This window comes from Pelmatolapia mariae, linkage group LG20 (genome assembly GCF_036321145.2).
Source record: "Pelmatolapia mariae isolate MD_Pm_ZW linkage group LG20, Pm_UMD_F_2, whole genome shotgun sequence".
In the NCBI taxonomy this organism is placed as follows: domain Eukaryota; kingdom Metazoa; phylum Chordata; class Actinopteri; order Cichliformes; family Cichlidae; genus Pelmatolapia; species Pelmatolapia mariae.
The window spans coordinates 41,236,888-41,251,816 of NC_086244.1; the positions used below are offsets into that span (position 1 = coordinate 41,236,888).

Below are 14,929 nucleotides of genomic sequence, written 5' to 3' on the forward strand. Positions count from 1 at the left end.
GCAGTGACTAAGTTTTTGGTAAAAGGCTTGCACACATTTGCCACAGCAGATGCCCCCGATTTTCGGTAAGGGAATGTGTTTAATTGTAGGCAGGGACATTACTAGATATTCTTGTGTAATTGCTACAGAATAATTTATGTTATACTTTGTTATTGCTACAGAAGAATATTTATTTTATTATTTTACATTTACTTTTTTTTTTCCTGGGGACCCCGTGACACCCCATTGAAGAGCCGTAGGCTGTGGATCTCTTAAGATCTCACTGTTGGGTTTGTAAGGCCATGTTACTCCTAAATTTCTATCTTGTTCAAAGAGAAGATATAAAACAAAGTTCTAAGCTAATCGACCTTTAAAAGAATCGATAAGAGAATCAATAAAGAATCGAATCGTTCAACAGAATCGAAAATGGAATCGGAATCGTGAAAATCTTATCAATACCCATCTCTAGTCACAAAATAAACTTTTAATATACAAACCGGATTCCAAAAAAGTTGGGACACTAAACAAATTGTGAATAAAAACTGAATGCAATGATGTGGAGATGGCAAATGTCAATATTCCATTCAGAATAGAACGTAGGTGACAGATCAAAAGTTTAATCTGAGAAAATGTATCATTTTAAAGGAAAATATGTTGATTCAAAATGTCATGGTGTCAACAAATCCCAAAAAAGTTGGGACAAGTAGCAATAAGAGGCTGGAAAAAGTAAATTTGAGCATAACGAAGAGCTGGAAGACCAATTAACACTAATTAGGTTAATTGGCAACATGATTGGGTATAAAAAGAGCTTCTCAGAGTGGCAGTGTCTCTCAGAAGCCAAGATGGGTAGAGGATCACCAATTCCCACAATGTTGCACAGAAAGATAGTGGAGCAATATCAGAAAGGTGTAACCCAGCGAAAAATAGCAAAGACTTTGCAGTTATCATCATCAACTGTGCATAACATCAGCTGAAGATTCAGAGAATCTGGAACAATCTCTGTGCGTAAGGGTCAAGGGCGTAAACCCATACTGGACGCCCGTGATCTCCGGGCCCTTAAATGACACTGCACCACAAACAGGAATGCTACTGTAAAGGAAATCACAGAATGGGCTCAGGAATACTTCCAGAAACCATTGTCAGTGAACACAATCCACCGTGCCATCCGCCGTTGCCAGCTGAAACTCTACAGTGCAAAGAAGAAGCCATTTCTAAGCAAGATCCACAAGCTCAGGCGTTTTCACAGGGCCTGGGATCGTGTAAAATGGAGTGTGGCAAAATGGAAGACTGTTCTGTGGTCAGACGAGTCACGATTCGAAGTTCTTTTTGGAAATGTGGGACGCCATGTCATCCGGACCAAAGAGGACAAGGACAACCCAAGTTGTTATCAACACTCAGTTCAGAAGCCTGCGTCTCTGATGGTATGGGGTTGCATGAGTGCGTGTGGCATGGACAGCTTGCATGTCTGGAAAGGCACCATCAATGCAGAAAAATATATTCAGGTTCTAGAACAACATATGCTCCCATCCAGACGTCATCTCTTTCAGGGAAGACCCTGCATTTTTCAACAAGATAATGCCAGACCACATTCTGCATCAATCACAACATCATGGCTGCGTAGGAGAAGGATCCGGGTACTGAAATGGCCAGTCTGCAGTCCAGATCTTTCACCTATAGAGAACATTTGGCGCATCATAAAGAGGAAGGTGCGACAAAGAAGGCCCAAGATGATTGAACAGTTAGAGGCCTGTATTAGACACGAATGGGAGAGCATTCCTATTGCTAAACTTTAGAAACTGGTCTCCTCGGTCCCCAGACGTCTGTTGAGTGTTGTAAGAAGAAGGGGAGATGCCACACAGTGGTGAAAATGGCCTTGTCCCAACTTTTTTGGGATTTGTTGACACCATGACATTTTGAATCACCATATTTTTCCCTTCAGATGATAAATTTTCTCAGTTTCAACTTTTGTTCTGTGATTTATGTTCTATTCTGAATAAAATGTTGACATTTGCCATCTCCACATCATTGCATTCAGTTTTTATTCACAATTTGTTTAGTGTCCCAACTTTTTTGGAATCCGGTTTGTATTTTCAGGCGAGAAAGTAGCTGTGTAAACTTCAAATATCTGCTTGGTTTATCAAGACATGGCATATTTGCAAAAGTGCGCCGACATTTTCGGAGACGTATGTTACCCACCTGCTCGATAGCTAGCCGGGGGGTTCAATGGTCACTCGAGCCGGCGAGAGCAGCGAACTCCCGGCTTCATTGTTTTCAGACCCCGCTGCCATTCACTACTCAGGTTAAGCATGATACATAAGTCACTCGGAAAACTTAAAAATGTAATTGTTTGGCTTTTTTCGGTGTTTTATTTGTTCCGGAGCAAATCGGTTTGGCTGAGATCAAAGTTATTCGATTATTAGATTAAATAAAACTGTATTAATCCATCGGGTGGGTTCCTCTGGGATTTTCACACAGCTGAATAAATGTCAAACAGAAAACTGTTTCAACAGAAGTGTGAGACGGTCGAGAATTTACGGCAGTGTCCTGTTATATTTTAGATAGCAAGGAGAAATCTTTTTTTGCTCTATAAAAATAGTTGTTTTTCTTTTTCAATCACTCATCTTAACAGTAGGATATACATGAAAAGAGGAATAAATTAAGTTTAAATGAAAATGCACATTTTTTGCACTCTCTGGGCAACTGACTCAGTGACTCAAATGACTCAAAAAACCCGATTCACTTTGGTGAGTGACTCATTGAAACTCGATTCAGTAAATATAATCAAATTTACCATCACTATTCTAATGTGACAATGTTGTCTCTTGTTGTTGTCCCTGGCTCTCTTTCTCTCTCTTTCCCTCCAGCTCTGTTTCTGTGCTACTGCGAGTGCAACTACCGCCCCTCCCCCCTCTACCCAGCGCAAAGCACAGGGCTCGCGTGCGGAGTGAAGCGGAAAAAAAGTGCAAGAGAGAGGGTGAGAGAAAGAAAAAAAAAACACAGCTCCCAATAAAGAGCCTGCTCTAAGAGCCATTTCGTTCGTGACCAACACATCACTATTCAACAATATAACATATTTGACCACTTTTAATTGATTTTTCTAACTTTAATACACTAAAGTTAAGGTTATATACCTAAATTCTAGTAAGTGGCCCAGCCCCTCCTATATTTTTATGTATGTGGCCCTCAGTGAAAAAAGTTTGGACACCCCTAATCTAAAGACATGAACACATTCAGGAAATCCCTTAAAGCATCATTAACAAGGGTGTGGAATATATTGTGCGAGTGAGTGGCATAACTAGGTACTAGGTACTTGAAGTGACCAAGGGGTGTGTTTTCCATTTGTCAGCTCTGCTTCTTACGACAAATTGCTTCTAATGCCACCAGATGGATAGCTGGTGTAACCAATGTTGCTGTCCGCATATGGAGCTGCCATGGGGGAGGCCATGACTGCCTCATCTGTGGAGGAAAGAGAAGAAACCTTAGTATCAATAAACTCAATTAAGTACGTTAAACAAAATGTTAAGTGATGAGAATGTGTTGAGCTCCAACTAGTCTGCTAAAGAGCTCAGAGTCTTGGCTTACTTGAAGTAGGAAATTATTGAGATGCCTTGGGGAATGGCCAAAAGTGTGACTGGTTCAAGGTAGGTTGTAGAAGCCAAAGAAGAGTGGGCAGACAGAAGAGTTTGACGGAGGTCCGAGGGAGCAAGAAGGCGTCGAGCAGGCAGGTAAGTATAAAAAGGATTCATGGGAGCCACCAGAAAGCGTGTAGGCAGGTGAGTATGGAAATACTCACCTCCCTACTTGCCAAAAGAATAAGAAGTTAGCACATGAGGGAGAATTAAATGAGGGAGGAGCACAAATAACCAGCCTGTTTATCACACTGAGTAAGCTGATAATCTGATCACATCTGGATGGCAACGCTGTTCCTTTTGAACTGTGGCTGATTAGGCTGATGGATCGCAGGTGGTCTGCTCAGAAACCAGAAAGACTCTACCCCATAGTGGCAGAGTATCTCTGCTGCACATCTCAACACTAAAGGAAAAAACATTTACAGACCAGTGGCTGATTATGAGACATGGGTATATACACTTCCGAGTCATTTTCTGGAGGTTGTTCACTCAGAACAGAAGCAGATAGCCTGGAGGATCTTTAAGCAAGAGGTATACCATTTCAGAGGTGACATGAATTTGAAATTACTGAGAGAGATGTTACACTTTATTGAATGGAATTACTGACTGGGTAAACATTTCTGTAAAGACAGAAATGGAGCCCATAGTGACTTGTTAAAGGATATAAAAGCCTTACATTCTTTACAATAATTTCACCCCACACCACATACGTTTTCAGTTTTAGTATTTTCATGTATTTAGTATTTGATTTTCTTTGGCCATTTTATTATATTTTATATTTATATATTGATGGGAAAAATATATTATGCAGTGTACTAATTTGTGTGAGCTGTTACTCACACAAAACTGAACTGTATTAGAAAGAAAATATGAACAGGGAGCTGTTAACAAGTCCGAATCATAACGCGCAGTGTTGCCTGTAGTGTCTTTTGATTGATTGTCTGTTTTTTAACTCTGTGAAAAAGAAAAAAATTTGTATTGAAGTAGCAAATAACCTTCTTTATTTGGCACAAGTGTACTGAGTGCGTCCTTCAAGGACACACTCAGTACACTTAGTGCCTGGAAGAATGCCCAGGTTGCGAAAAAAACGGTAATATATTCTAGTTAAAGTACACACACTCATAACTGTTCTTGTGAGAAGCCCGTAGAAGGAAAAATGTTATTGTGTGACAGTTTTAAGGCAAAGGAGGGTGGAAGTAATAAAATGTAATAAAAAGCTCACTGGTACCTTCCCCCTTTGAGCACTTGCATGAAACCTTGTATCTGGTGCTTTTGCTCCCTTGCAAGAATAAACGCTCCAGTTCTTGACTGCTGTTCATTTTTATTCAGTTTACTTCTGAGATATATCTACATATGTATTCATATGTATTATTCTTGAAGGTTTTTGAAATACTATTTAAAATAAATGAACATTGTAAAATAAAATGTATATTGTAATCAATAATCACATAACGTGCATTGATATTTTTACCACTAGCTTTTGGATTTTACTTTTTTTAAATTGCATTTCATTTTAAATATTAAAAAAATGTTTTTGAAACAGGTGTTTCTGCATTTTGCATAAGTGTTTCCCGTTCACCATCAGACTTTTGATTCTTGTTTTAATCAGTGACTGACAAGGTATTAAATGGAAACAGGCAACTTTGCATTTTGCAGCCCTGATTCATGCTTATTACACAAAAATTTCCATACATGTTTCCTTTTAATAAGCCAGAACGTTGAACACTATATTTAATCTATTATTATTTTTAAGGAAAGTTGAATGCTGGAAACCTAAGTTAGGATTATATAAAGAGTTATCAAATGGTAAAACTATGATATTATGCTAAAACATCAGCCAAAATTAACTTACTACTGAATAATGAGATTATTACCAGCTCCCTATTACCAACTCCTTTTTCTGGTAACTGAGTAGTAGTAACTTGGAAATTTCCAAATTATTACCTTATTATTTCCCCCTTGGTATTCCACTACTACCATATTATTACTGAGCTGTAATAGAGTGCTATCCAATCATCTGAAAACAAAAAAATCACAAAAGATGGGTACACATTTCAAACTAATAATGTAAATCTACTTTTAATATCACAAATTGCAAGCAATCACAAACAAGGCCCAGAAGAACTCTACCTCCATCCTTTCTTTTTTAGGATACTTCCCAAGACAGCTTCAGCTCTTGGAAAAGAGTTAATGAAAGAGAGAGAGAGAGAGAGGGAGAGATTTTTCAATGTGGCTATTAAAAAAAATCTCAATTAAATTAATAAATGTTATACACCAAAAAGTTATTCTTTTGCCCTATGACATCCAGCTAGGCTCCAGTTCCCCTGTGACCTTGAATTAACCCTAACCCTTAAGGAAATGAATGAACTGATGATTCAGTAGTTCAAACCTACAGTTACTGTCTTGCAAAATTAGTTGTTCTGTCTCATATCTCTAAAATAACTAGGCAGCATCCGATGCAATACAACTACTTGGATGCATCTATGTAACTCTGCATAAACAAAACATTCATTCAGTCACTTTGTATTCAAATTGAAATATAGTAATACTTACTTTCCAGAGTTATAGACTTCAGCTGTGTCAAACAAGTTGATTCCATTCTCATATGCTATTGTCATGAGTTCTTCTGCCACCTTCAGAAGAGAAACATAATAATGATAAAGATAAGCAGCTGCTGCACAGTTATATTTAGGAGCATTTTTATCTTAGTCAACGTTTGATAAATATTAGCTTACACTACATAATCCCTCGCTTAAAAATGATGACTTACATTATTTGAAAGAAAAAATAATAACAAACGAAAATGTATTAGTTTACTACCACCATATTTTGCAAGTTTGCAACTGTAGCAAACCTATTAGTGCCTTTTTCAAATACATTTTAGAGTTTTAAATTTGTCATTATCATCCTATTAAGTTTATTCTCCAAGTCTGGAACCTTGCAAAAGGTATGGAGGGATTTGGCTCAGATATGTTGGAAGAAAGGTTGTTGATTTTGGTGATTTCTTGCTCTAAGCGAAGAACAATCTGAAAACAGATTATAAAGTTAACTCATTTAAAAATCAGTTCAGCTTAGGTGTGTCTATTGTAATTTCAGTACTATTTATCAGCCTTATTGTGATGTATTAGTATCTCTCTTGTTCCCTAGTACACCCTCTCTATGAAAAACAAAAAACAAAAGAACCTCAAGTACCTCCTAAAACAGTTTTTCGGATGCTTCAGAAAAAGCTTCTCTCTGTGCTATGTTTACTAGGCTCCTGCTATCCACAAGTTTATCCTCCAAAGAATTATTCCTCAGCCAACTCCTACTTTGCATTCGGGACACAGACACTGAATCGGGTGACCCTGAATCCTCCCTTAGTTATGCTGCAGTAGGCCTAGGCTGCTGCGGGGTTCCCAGGATGGACTGAGCATTTCTTCGTTATTTACCAACTGTTAATTTGAATTTAATCATTAGCTATTATTAATCTGTGTCTCTCTTCCACAGTGTATCTTTTCTCTTGTCTCCTCAGATTGTTGGGATTTTCTCTGTATTATTTTAGGGTCTTGCAGTGACTGCTGTTCTGATTTGGCACTGTTTAAATTAGGTTAATGCATAGGTTCAATAAGGACACCTATGCATTCATCTGCCTGCTTTCCTGGGTGTTTTGGTGCTAGTTTATTCTTTGCTTCACCATCACTTTCCTGAGTATTAATTTCTCTATGTCAATAAATCATGTTCAGTTCTTCCAAATATTATCTCCAAATTTAATCACTGAACTGAATCTCCAGTGGCGCTACTTTCTTACTTTCTCCAGTACACTTACTTTGGCTTGTGACACTTGTAAACATTATTCCCCTGTGTAGTAATTCCTTGCCATACGTTTATTTTTCTAATAGAAACAAACTTGAGAATTTGTTTTCTTTATTCATATAGCAAAGTAGAACAATAGTAATTTGTCAGAAATTTACAGTGGCTGGTAAGTGCAAATCACATTTACAACATCAACAAAAAGATAACATTTCTGAAAACACCTTTACATAAAAAAAAAAATAAAAACATTGACAACAAAATAACATTTCCGAAAACACTTTTACATAAAAAAAACAAAAAAATTGACAACAAAATAACATTTCAGAAAACACTTTTACATAAAAAAACAACAAATAAAAAAATTGACAACAAAATAACATTTCAGAAAACACTTTAACAAGTCCGCAACAATTTAACAAGTGGCTCTTGACAGAAAGGAATTGTCTGAAATACCGGAAGTGACTCAACGATTTGCCCAATAGGGCTTTGGAGCGTGATGTCAAGAGAGGGGGCGTGGCCAGGATTTTTGGTTGAGGCGCCATGTTTCTGGGCCAAACAAAGCGCTAGTGAACGAGGAGCCAAAACACACCGATAACACCAGCTATGGTTCGTACTTGCTGTGCGGTCGGTAATGTTAGATCGCACAACACCGGCAAGGGAATAAGCTTGAAAATGGTTTATCTTTTCATTCTTTCCCCACCTGGAAGCAACATGAGGCAGCTCATGTATCGGATGTTACCAAAAGAAGGCGTCTAGTCTGGGTAGCAGCTGTGAGACGAGCTGATATCCAGTTCTCTTCCATCTCCAAATATCTGTGGTGTGCTCCAGACATTTTCATTCTGGTAAGCTCTAAATATGTTCATATCACTCTTTATCCGGCCTTTAAGTCTGATGTCACTAGCCGTGTTTGGGCTCAAACTCCGCCGCAGGTCCATAAATCAAACGATCACTGTGGCATCACTGAGAGTTGAAAAACTATCTAAAGTCTTTCATTTGTAATAAAATGATCAGCGTTCTGCTCTACCAGGTGTAACAATTGAGTTTATCATCCAGGCATCCATGAAAATGAAACGGAATTCATGACGTTTAACGGAGTTAGAAATTAGCAGGAAGTCTTGGAAACAAATTCAAACGTACAGCTCTGCTATCACTTCTGACATAAATGAAGACAGAAAACTAAACAGCAGTGACGTTTGTAGGGTTACTGAAGTTTGGCTAGCTGGTATATAACGATGTGCTACGTGACCGCTAGCGACACAGCTATGTGAGCATAACATAAACACGCTAACTTGATGAAAGTTAACGTGAGGATTCTCGGTGGTCAGGAACAAATGTAATCTCATGGCAGGATGCTGTAAACCGACCAAACTTCAGCCAGGAGAACAACTGAGATAATTCATCCACAAGGATGAATAGGTTAGTCATTCATATACTGCTGCATGGGCTGGGCTGTAGCTACATCGTAAGGTTTTAAAAACTGAGCTTTAAAATGATTAGCGGTAACAAAAGCCAAGGGAGGCCAACAGTGATCACTGACTGTTTTTAGGAGCTTTTTGAGATTAAATAGAATAAAATACAAAACATTAAACATGTTAACAACACAAAAGCCATATTAAACGCAGACTACTTTAGGCCCAGAAGCAGGATTCGTCACGCCATCACTTAAAGACCGGATAGCCTATTAGTTTTATTTTCGATGCACTCTGAGGTCATAGCAAATTAGAACAAACATCCTAATGAGTAATTTTGCAGAACTATGTTCTATTTATAGAACACAGGCAAACAAGCCTATGAAATGGATAAAACACATCGTGACTGGGTTCCAGCGCTATACAAGGGGCACTCCGAAATCCCTGCTTCAAACATACCACCATGCCAATCAGATTACTTATTCCATGTGAGGGTGAAGAGGTGACCCTTCTGGATAAGATGGTGAAGGTTTGCTGCATTTTGGTGAACAGTGTGATAGTAAAACCAGGGAAAAATGAAACTTGCTCTTGTTAAATATTCTTAAGTCTTGTGCTGTATAAATAGCGGTAATTTTTCAAAAGATTAGTAGTGGGTGATATCATGTAAACGCTTTCATGATTTTGTGTAAACATTTTGTCATTTGTAAACTATAAATGACATGGATTCTACATTGTAACTGATGTGATGTTCTATAAAGTGGTTTTAATAAAAATAAAAAAGGCAAAAATTAGTTTGTTTCTTTATTCAACTTTTGAACAGTGGTACTCAGTCAGTACATATTCAGTAAATGCAAATTATTTACATGGCAGTGCACTTCAGGCATAAATCTAGACCCCTAGATAAAACATTATGGGTCATTCCCACAACCCACAGCTTTACTGTGTTCCAGCAAAGTATCCAATAGCAGTGACAACTCCTCCACAGTAGCAGGTGGGATTTTTCTTTTTTGAGGACGGCTCCTTTTACCTTTCAATACGGATGGTCTGTTTATGTTTTGATCGAGAGCCGTTTTTTGGGCAGCTGAAGAGGAGAAGTCTATCTTATGGCCAACCTCTGGCTGTATCTTGGTCATGTTACCAGGCAAAACCCAGTATGCAGGTTCATCTGTAACAGTCCTTGTGCCACGGATCCACACTGTTGCTTCTGCTTTAAACAGATGAGCAGCGACATGGGTGCAGGTCTCCACGACTCCGGCCATACAGGTGCAGTGGGCGGCTTCAACCTTCCCTGTGATGCTCACAATGACCCTTGGCTGCAATGCTGGTTCATTCAGTCTTTGAGAGTGCAGTACCTGAAACATACAAAGTTAATTTAAAGACAAGGACTGTAATGAGCCAAGGCCGACATAAATGTGTTTTTATCTACTTTCTAATCCATTTATCATAAATGTAACAAAGTGTTTAGAAAGTTAGCACATACATGTAATTTTTCATGTTTTTTATGTATCCAGCTGTAGAACGCTGCATGTTATATTCCAAATCTGCCTGTTGTCTTTCAGAAACCTGCCTGCAGAAAATGAACCTAAAGTATGTAGTGCAAGGATGTAATCACTTTCAAGATGGAGAAAGCACAAAGTTCGACTTTAAGTGACAAATACGTAATATGATAAGGAGATTCTGCAGGTCATTAATCAATGTATAAAACTAAAATAAATGTATTTTTAGTGACACAGGACACAAATGTGGAAGCAAGATATATAATTAGGATTATTTATAATAAATATGAATAAATAATTGCAATTTCTTTAACCATTGAGAATAACTAAATCCTTCAGGACAATGTCACATCAATGCACTGAACTCACTATAGCTACGTTCACACTGCAGGTCTTAATGCTCAATTCTGATTTTTTGATCAAATCTGATTTTTTTGTCTGCTTGTTCAGACTACAAATAAAATGTGACAGCAAATGCGCTCCTGTGTGAACCCTCAAAGCCGCCCGCACGCGTAAAAGCAGACGTCACACACAACGCGCTCTGTTCAGACCCAGACCAAACAGTATTGTTTGACTGATGGACCTTAATATAAAGACTTGCTTCGGACTTTACGTTCCCCAGTTTTGCTTTAAGTTATTTTGTTATTTACATATGGCCTAATAATTATCCTTATTGCTGTTGTAGAGAGGAGCGGTGGTTCAAAGGATAGTTGCAGATTTCTGTCAGAATCTGCAGATTATACAGTATAAATAAAATGTTCACGTTGTCTTCCCAACAATTTCACTAACATCTACACGGGATGGACAGGAAGAGTTCGCGATGTCTTCTCGGGCACTTCTCCGGTGCTGATAATTGGCATCTGTTTTGTGTCAGTGACGTAAAAGATGGATTTAATGTGACATGACCATTCAAACAGCAGTCGCTTTCTAAAACATCAGATATGTATCGGATTCAGTACCACATACGAAAGTGACCCAGATCGGATTTGAAAATATCGGATTTGTGCTTTTCACACTGTCATACGATGATCGGATATGGGTTGCATAGGGTCAAAAAAGTTGGATTTGATGCGCTTTCGTGTGCAGTGTGAACGCAGCCTATGTTATCCCTCTAACAGAGCCTCCACATGTTCTCACTGTAATCTGTCCCTCATGAATGAATTTATGCTTGCACTAATTTGAATGTTCGGGGGAAAATCAAACGCATTTTACTCGCAGTACTCGAACTGACTTACCTTTGTTTGAATGACGACAACATACTCACAAATCATCTACCCAATCTTTGGTGAATTGGATGTGTCCCTCCAGAGATTTATAATTGCGAAACTGGTTCACCTTGTACGCGCTGACTCCACAGACAAGGTACGAAAATATATCAGGCTACATCAATAGCGGAAGGTCTTCAGGGTTTCTACTCCACTGCTTTATTTCATGCGGATCAACATTTCCAATGCATGCTATTTTCTGCAAGTACCGTCTCTTTGCATCCAGACGCAATCTGTCTCTGTACCGTCCTTTTTCTTTTAAACTGCTTTTAAGCATGTTTCTAGCAACCGTCCTTCCAACACAGTGTGTTTGTTTTGATTCGTGGCCCAGATATATGGTGCCGCGCTCCCACAATACATTGCGACGTTACGTCAACTCCAAAGCCCTATCGGTGAGTCACTTCTGGTATTTCAGACAATCCCTTTCCGTCAAGAGCCACTTGTTAATTTGTTGCGGACTTGTTAATTTGTTGTGGACTTGTTAAAATGTTTTCTGAAATGTTATTTTGTTGTAAATTTTATTGTTTTTTTTTTAATGTAAAAGTGTTTTCGGAAATGTTATTTTGTTGTCAATTTTTTAATTTGTTTTTTTTATGTAAAAGTGTTTTCAGAAATGTTATTTTGTTGTCAATTTTTTTATTTGTTTTTTTTTTTATGTAAAAGTGTTTTCGGAAATGTTATTTTGTTGTTGATGTTGTAAATGTGATTTGCACTTCCCAGCCACCGTAGAAATTTAACCAGAGTGAGGAAACACATAGCCATAGTCACAATTTGATTTCAGCCAGTTGAAGTATGACATTTGATATTTCACATTTGCACTGCAAATCTTGATCTAAATTACCAAGTCAGTTTTTCTGACAGTTACTTTAACTTTAAATAAGAAAACAACTATGCAACTATGGTTAAATGCAAAGGTTTTGACCCAGCATATATAACTTGCTGAAGCTGACTAGGAGGTAATATGAGCTTTTAATATTAAGTGCTGCTAGTTTTGTCCAAGCATACATCTGACTGTAGCCAAAGTATTCAGTTTAAGATATTTTTCATACAATGATTTTCCTCAGCCTTTCTGACTTGCAGTCATGCACTTTTTGTACATATGCTCTGCTCAGAACAAGTAAAGGAATAATTAGAAAACATATCAGATCTCAATGAGAAAACAATCATGCTGGATATCAGCGTTACTGATGTAGTTACTTTTAAACTAGTGATCTAACTAATTACTATATCTATCGTTACAATGCCATTACCATTACTAACAAGAAAATGCGTTGCGGACGCGTTACTATTTTTCAACACACAGACGGTTGAAGCTGGTTTCAGCTTACTGGGAGCTAGGGGGCGAAACAATTGCACGAGTGTTGCTCATTGGCTGAGGAAGAATAAAGTAGTCTTGTTAAACAAATCACATGACCAATTTAAAATGACAGTAACAAAATACTATGTAAGCCCAAGAGAAACCTAGGTGTCCATTTTTTTTTAAAAAGTGGGGACTTCAAACTATATACCAGTATTAAATTGTGTGGATAGGCCACATAAAATCAGAGCTATTCGCTTCCGCTTATCCTTTTCAGGGTCGCGGGGGGTGCTGGAGTCTATCCCAGCTGTCTATTTTCGTTTCAAATTATGAAAATGATTCATTAAACGTTTGTCGTTGTTACAGTAAAAAATATGTTTTTTTCTACTTGGATTTTATGTTTTTTGTCTGATTTTAAATCAATTGTGTATTAACACAGTTGATTTAAAATCAGTATTTTGAAATGAAAAACTAACAGTAAATTCAGACATGTGAGTTTGTGCTAAAAAGAATGACAAGGCGAGGTAAATCGTTTTTGAAGGTGAAATGTAGAGGAAAATCAAATGTAGTAAAAAACAGCCAATTATACCCTGGACCCCAGAGGGCTATACATTTTTTAAGTAATGCAGTAGCTACCTTTCCTAGTACTTAGTTACTTTTATAATATTCTAATTGGAGTGGAGTAGTGATAATCTTGTACTCGAAATTAATAATCAACCAGACAGAGTTTTAGCTCATTTCAAAGCCTGACTCTTAGCCTTGTCCACCTTAATTGGAAAACTCAAAAAAACAATTTTATTAAGTGTGCCTATGCCAAGAGGCACACTTATTACTATTCATCGGATTTATTATTAAGTGTGCCTATGCCAAGAGGCACACTTATTACTATTCGTCGGATTTATTATTAAGTGTGCCTATGCCAAGAGTCACACTTATTACTATTCGTCGGATTTATTATTAAGTGTGCCTATGCCAAGAGTCACACTTATTACTATTCGTCGGATTTATTGAGTTCCTGTTTCTCTTTATTTTTTATTGTGTGGATGCTGGAAGCATCCACACTATTGTTTTCCTGTTTCTCTTTATTGTGTGGATGCCTCAAGGCATCCACACTATTGTTTTCCTGTTTCTCTTTATTGTGTGGATGCTGGAAGCATCCACACTATTGAGTTCCTGTTTCTCTTTATTCTTTATTGTGTGGATGCCCTCAAGGGCTTCCACACTATTGAGTTCCTGTTTCTCTTTAAACTTTATTGTGTGGATGCCTCAAGGCATCCACACTATTGTTTTCCTGTTTCTCTTTATTGTGTGGATGCCCTAAAAGGGCTTCCACACTATTGAGTTCCTGTTTCTCTTTATTCTTTATTATTATTCTTCTAGTTGCTTCCGTACACTTTTTGGCACTTAACTACTTCCTCAGTTTTCAGCCGATTTTCTCAGTTCAAACTCTATACTGTTCTGCTCTTTCTGCTCTTTCCGGCAATGATTTTTGGTGTTTATTACTATTATACTTTTTAAAATATTACACTTTTTTCCTTTAATTTGTCCCATTGAAATGAATGGAAATCTTCAGAAATTCTGCTAAAACTTGCTTGTTTTTGAAACTTAACTACTTCCTCATACTTTCACCCAGAAACTCCATTCAAACTTTAAAGTGTTCTCAGATTATTGGGCTATTCCTGTATGATTCAGCTTTTTCAGATCTTCTACTGTTTTAATTTTATACCTCTTTAAGTTTTCAGTTGCAAAATTGTGATTTTTCAGAAAATACATGCGTTGTTATGGTTGCTATGCAATTAACTCAGAGTGTGCACTTGTCCTTTCTGAATTTTCTCTTCTTGTCTGAACAACTTCTTGCAACTCGTTTAATTTCCACTCAACCCCCACAAATTATACATCAAAACGTAGGTATTTTTGCTGGCTTTCATTAATTGTCACTATCATTGTTGTCGGACTTACAGAATTTTGGCACATCTCCTCAGAGCAACACAAAGTCTGTAAAGTCTCCTTAGAGAGTCAATGGAGAGTTTGTTCAAAATCACCGCTGGATTTCTCTAATGAC

General features: G+C 37.6%; 1 protein-coding gene across 2 annotated transcripts in view; it reads right to left on the minus strand.

Moving 5' to 3' along the window:
* LOC134618399 (voltage-gated potassium channel subunit beta-2-like) overlaps nucleotides 1-14,929 on the minus strand; it is a 291,857-nt gene that overhangs the window by 113,784 nt on the left and 163,144 nt on the right. The window contains exons 5-8 of one of the 2 annotated variants that reach the window (XM_063463774.1): nucleotides 6,162-6,241; nucleotides 5,739-5,783; nucleotides 3,562-3,610; nucleotides 3,339-3,435 (exon numbers count right to left, since the gene is read on the minus strand). In XM_063463774.1, coding sequence (XP_063319844.1) covers nucleotides 3,339-3,435; nucleotides 3,562-3,610; nucleotides 5,739-5,783; nucleotides 6,162-6,241 — 271 coding nt within the window. The remainder of the gene's footprint in view (nucleotides 1-3,338; nucleotides 3,436-3,561; nucleotides 3,611-5,738; nucleotides 5,784-6,161; nucleotides 6,242-14,929) is intronic. The other variant, XM_063463773.1, reaches the window with a different exon arrangement.